General features: G+C 47.5%; 2 protein-coding genes across 2 annotated transcripts in view; one reads left to right on the forward strand and one right to left on the reverse strand.

Moving 5' to 3' along the window:
• LOC119304421 (DEAD-box ATP-dependent RNA helicase 35A-like) overlaps window positions 1–996 on the forward strand; it is a 2,952-nt gene extending 1,956 nt beyond the window's left edge. Inside the window, exon 2 of the mRNA XM_037581599.1 lies at window positions 114–996. Coding sequence (XP_037437496.1) covers window positions 114–996 — 883 coding nt within the window. The remainder of the gene's footprint in view (window positions 1–113) is intronic.
• Window positions 1–3,396, reverse strand: part of LOC119301009 (protein trichome birefringence-like 28) — a 6,445-nt gene extending 3,049 nt beyond the window's left edge. The window contains exons 1-3 of the mRNA XM_037577913.1: window positions 2,678–3,396; window positions 2,176–2,547; window positions 1,919–2,074 (exon numbers count right to left, since the gene is read on the reverse strand). Coding sequence (XP_037433810.1) covers window positions 1,919–2,074; window positions 2,176–2,547; window positions 2,678–3,138 — 989 coding nt within the window. The 5' untranslated portion in view covers window positions 3,139–3,396. The remainder of the gene's footprint in view (window positions 1–1,918; window positions 2,075–2,175; window positions 2,548–2,677) is intronic.
• Between the last annotated feature and the right edge of the window lie 1,338 nt (window positions 3,397–4,734).

A 4,734-nucleotide genomic window follows, 5' to 3' on the forward strand; every position in this document is an offset into this window, starting at 1 on the left:
ATTACCTAGGAGATAACCACTTCTTTTAAATGCAAGTAGAACCTGTCAGTGCCTTTAAAAAGCAGTGCATGCAGTTTTCAAATTTCTTAATAGCGCTTTCTTGATTTGCACAGGTATGTAACATTAGATGAAGCTGATAGGCTTGTTGATCTTGAGTTTGAGGATGACATTCGGGAGATTCTTAACCATTTCAAGGTAAAAGATAATTTCAAGGCACCAAGGCAAACCCTTCTTTTTTCTGCCACTATGCCGAAGAAGATTCAGAACTTTGCAATGAGCGCCCTCGTGAAGCCAGTTGTTGTCAATGTTGGAAGAGCTGGAGCAGCAAATCTTGATGTCATTCAAGAAGTTGAGTATGTCAAGGAAGATGCCAGAATTATATACCTCCTTGAGTGCCTTCAAAAGACTCCACCCCCAGCTATTATATTTTGTGAAAACAAAGCTGATGTTGGCTACATCCATGAGTATCTTCTTCTAAAGGGTGTTGAAACAGTTGCAATCCATGGAGGAAAAGATCAGGAGGAAAGACAGAGTGCGATTGAGTTCTTCAAGAATGGAAAGAAGGATGTTTTGGTAGCTACTGATGTTGCCTCAAAGGGTCTTGATTTCCCTGATATCCAGCATGTGATTAACTATGATATGCCTGCCGAGATAGAGAACTATGTCCACAGGATTGGTCGAACTGGCCGATATGGGAAAACTGGAATAGCAACTACATTCATCAACAAGAACCAGACAGAGACTACGCTTCTTGACCTGAAGCATCTGCTCAAGGAAGCGAAGCAAAGAATACCACCAGTGCTCGCTGAGCTAGTTGACCCACTGGAGGATGCTGAGGCTATCACAAAGGCGAGTGGTGTAAAGGGATGTGCGTCATGTGGTGGCCTTGGGCACCGTATTGCTGACTGTCCTAAGCTGGAGCACCAGAGGTCCGCGGTGATGGCTGGTTCCAGAAGAGATTACTACGGTGGTGGAGGTTACCGAGGAGAGATATGATTGCCTCATGTTACTGTGTGTAATGCTGTTTCAAGAGCTAAAATGCTGCAACGTGAGTTCATCCATGCTTGACATACACCACACCTTACCTTACATGTGTAGACATCAATAAACAATGAGATGACAATCCAGATACAGTAGGGAACTCCTTTTTTCTTTTCTGGAGGGTATTCACAAGTCAAAACCTAGTAATGCATATTGCTTTGTTGTGGTGCACAAGGTGCCACCCACTTCCATCACACCCTGTACCACACACCCATGTGAAACAGTCCGCCTTTTGTTGTTGTACCAAATGATGCTTTTCAATCTTCTATTTGGTAGCCGGGCCCACAAAGAAATTTGTAGAGATCTTTAAAGGCATACTATGGGCGTTTCTTTCCCTTTATTAAATGGTTTCAGTTAGCATGTGAATCTCCAGAGGTACATCAAGACATTTCAAACTGAGCTTTCAAATCCATCTGGTTCATTACTAAGGTTTGGAAATTCTTGTAAATATTAAGTGCCGATACCAAGCGTATAACACCGTACGGAGGTTTCAAAGGTCCAGTGTGAAATTGACTTGCCAGTTGCCATGCTCACTATAAGAGCCAGAAATTAGGCCAGTTTTGTTCCTAGTGGGTCATGAGCAAACCTAACAGATGAGCTCCATTTGACCACATCTTGTGATGGACAATGACATTGTGACCTTCACACTAGAAAGAGGGTAGCTTGCTTCTCTAGAACGCGACTGGGACTTAACGAACATTTTTAATTATTAAGCTTAGGTTTGGTGTCCTATTGCACAGACAGTAGTCCAAAGCAATGAAGATTGTTGCATTGTCGTAAAATTGCTCTAGGACCTAAACAAGTTATCGGGGACCTTAATGAACAACCATTACTCATATGGCAGGAAAAAATCATCACAAATGCAACTTTTAATCACCTGATGTGAATAGGAGAAATTGTCATGAAGAAGACGGATGTCCGCGCCGGATCGACATTCTCATTCAGCCAGTCCGACCACGTTTTGAGCACCCGGCCATATGCCTCGATCCTCGGCACCTCGTCGTGCTCCGACCAAGACCTTGAATCTGGCCTCCTGCAGAAATTCAAACAGAAGAGCTACCTTTAGCATGCAGTTCAAGCAGATACAATAGTGTGGTTAAAATGTTTACAGAGATGGTCGGCGGACTGACTGACCGAACTTTGATGTCGGCGGTGTTCATCCACCAGATGTAGGTGTCGAAGATGAGGTAGTCCACACCCCTCCAATACTGGGCGTGTCCCTCGATCCTCTCGGGCCGTATGATCCGGTGCTCGATGCTGTGGATATTGGGGTCGTCAGAGTTGGACTCGACAAGGAATGGCGCCCAGTAGAACTCGAGCGTGGCGCGGTACTCCTTGGCGTGGAAGATGGTGTTTGATCCCCGTTTGACCACCTTCTTCCTCCCCTTGCTCAAGATGGACTGCACCATGCACACCAGCGAGTAAAACTGGTTCCTGTTGAGCGAGTCCCCCACGAACATGAGCCGCTTCCCCCTCATCCTCTCCATGAACCTCCTGGCGTCGAACCTGATCGAATCCATCCACGATTCACCAACCAAACCATCTAATTGATCAGCCATGAAATATCTAAGGAGGTGTTTGTTGCAGATCTGACCAAGAGGGAAAATGAAACGAAGCGATCGAGAGTCGAGCATACGTGGGGAGGGAGCAGTTGTTGGGCTGCCATTGCCAGTACTGCCACAAATCGTCGTTGCGGCCGTTGGCGAGGCAGGTGAGCTGCTTGGTGAGGAAGTTGCACTCTTTCTCCCGGTAGAGGGGGAGGGACTCGTTGTCGAAGACCCAGCGGCCGTGGGCGAGGTCGCAGGTGGGCGGGGGCAGCTCGATGGGGGGAAGGCCGGAGACGTTGTAGATGTCGGCGTCCGGGTAGAGGTAGTCGTCGATGGAGAGCTCGGCGATGGTGCGCGCGTCCTCGCCGTACATGATGAGCGCGAGGAGGGCGATGGCGCAGGCGAGCGTGGCGACCGGGGACCGGCGGGCCGCGGCGAAGAGGGGCCGGCTGGTGGAGGCGAGGGAGTCCAGCCCCAGGGGGTGGCGCGGGCGCGGCTTGGTGGCCGCCGGGGCGGAGGGCGGCGGCGGGGCGGTGGAGGGCGGCGACATGGCGGCGGCTTGTGGTGTGACCGCCGCCGCGGACGCGCGGGGGCGCTGTGGCTGGTTCGTTGGTGGGTGGGTGTCGGCAGCGAGGAAGAGGGGATCTGGGGGTGGTGATGGTGGAGTGAGAACGGGGAGGTGCCCTGCCCTGCGAAGCTCCGACGACTCCGGCAGGGAGGTGGTGGTGTCCTGATTTGTAGGGTGTTTGTCGGCGTCCGGCCGTGTGGCGTCGGTCAAGATCTATCCGCCGCCCCCCACCACCACACCACCTCTCTTCACGCTGACAGTAGAAAAACTGAAGAAGCGGCTTCCCTTAACTAGACTAGCGTGTTCTGACTTTGGAAGATTCCAATTCATACGCCAAATTACACAGCACAATTCACGTGCCGAGAACAAAACGGACGAAACCTCATTTTCCCATCCATTTTTCATGTATTATCTCTCTCTAGAGCATTTGCAATCGGATCCCCACTTTGCCCCTGTATGTCCGCATGGACGGTCCAAATAGAAGAAAAAAGAAAAAAGGCATCCGACTGGACTCCTCATATATGTGTCCGTCAATCCTCGTATATCTAGCTCAAATGTGTGTCCGTCAATCCTCGTATATCTAGCTCATATATGGAGGCGCCGGGTGTTCCGAGCATTCGTCTTATAGGATTTGACTCATCCAGTATCACTTTATTTTTATTTTTCTTTATCTATCCCTACCAATCGCGAGGGAATGGTTGTATGCATGGGCAAATGAGGCTTGAATCGGACACGTCTGGACATGTGTGCAGACGTATAAAGGGTTAAATTTTCACAGTCCAGTTATATATGCTCTTATTCCTTCAAGATGCATGTATTTGTTTTACCAAGTCATCCAAAAACGCCCTTTGTAAATGTTCAAACTCTGTAGGAAACCATTACATCATTCAATCATTGTTATTTTCTTTCCTATGCTTTTTAGTTCATGCAATTCAAAAGACACTGAGAAATGGCACGCATAGCCATGTCATAATAGGGACAAACCTCCAAAACATACTAGCGTACTGAACTTAATGCCTGCACTGCTAAGTAGAATAGAACCAGGTTTGACAATCAGGTCAGTTTGCCATATTGTATTTATGTTCAAATAGCAACAACTTGGTCTTGTCCTTCTCTTTCAAAGTAACATCTACAATTGAATATTGTGTCATGAGAATAATTAGTTCTACTCGAGAGTCTAGGGTGGCATCTAACATAGTGAATTATGAAAGTTAAGCCAATTCAACAAAAGGTCAATCAACAAGCCATGGCCAACAAGTTAAAGATGAGACAAGTTTAAAAACATAGTCAGAGGAAGGCCAAATATGAAATAAATCCATTGGAGAGTAGAACCCAAATGAAGTAGTCCACACCTACTTTGAATTTAACTTAACGGAGCGGCGAATCCAATAAAAAGGGACTACATTCCAATCCTACTTACCAGAATAAATAGTTGTATGGCATTCGAACCCCACCTTCATGGTTGTATTCTAATTAGCTGGAAATGTATGACCTAAGCTTCTCAACAGGCATTCACTCAACAGAGCACTATAGTGGAGTGTTGAGAGGGTTTGGTCCACCATGAGGTATGAACCCCCC

This window comes from Triticum dicoccoides, chromosome 5A (assembly GCF_002162155.2).
Source record: "Triticum dicoccoides isolate Atlit2015 ecotype Zavitan chromosome 5A, WEW_v2.0, whole genome shotgun sequence".
Lineage (NCBI taxonomy): Eukaryota > Viridiplantae > Streptophyta > Magnoliopsida > Poales > Poaceae > Triticum > Triticum dicoccoides.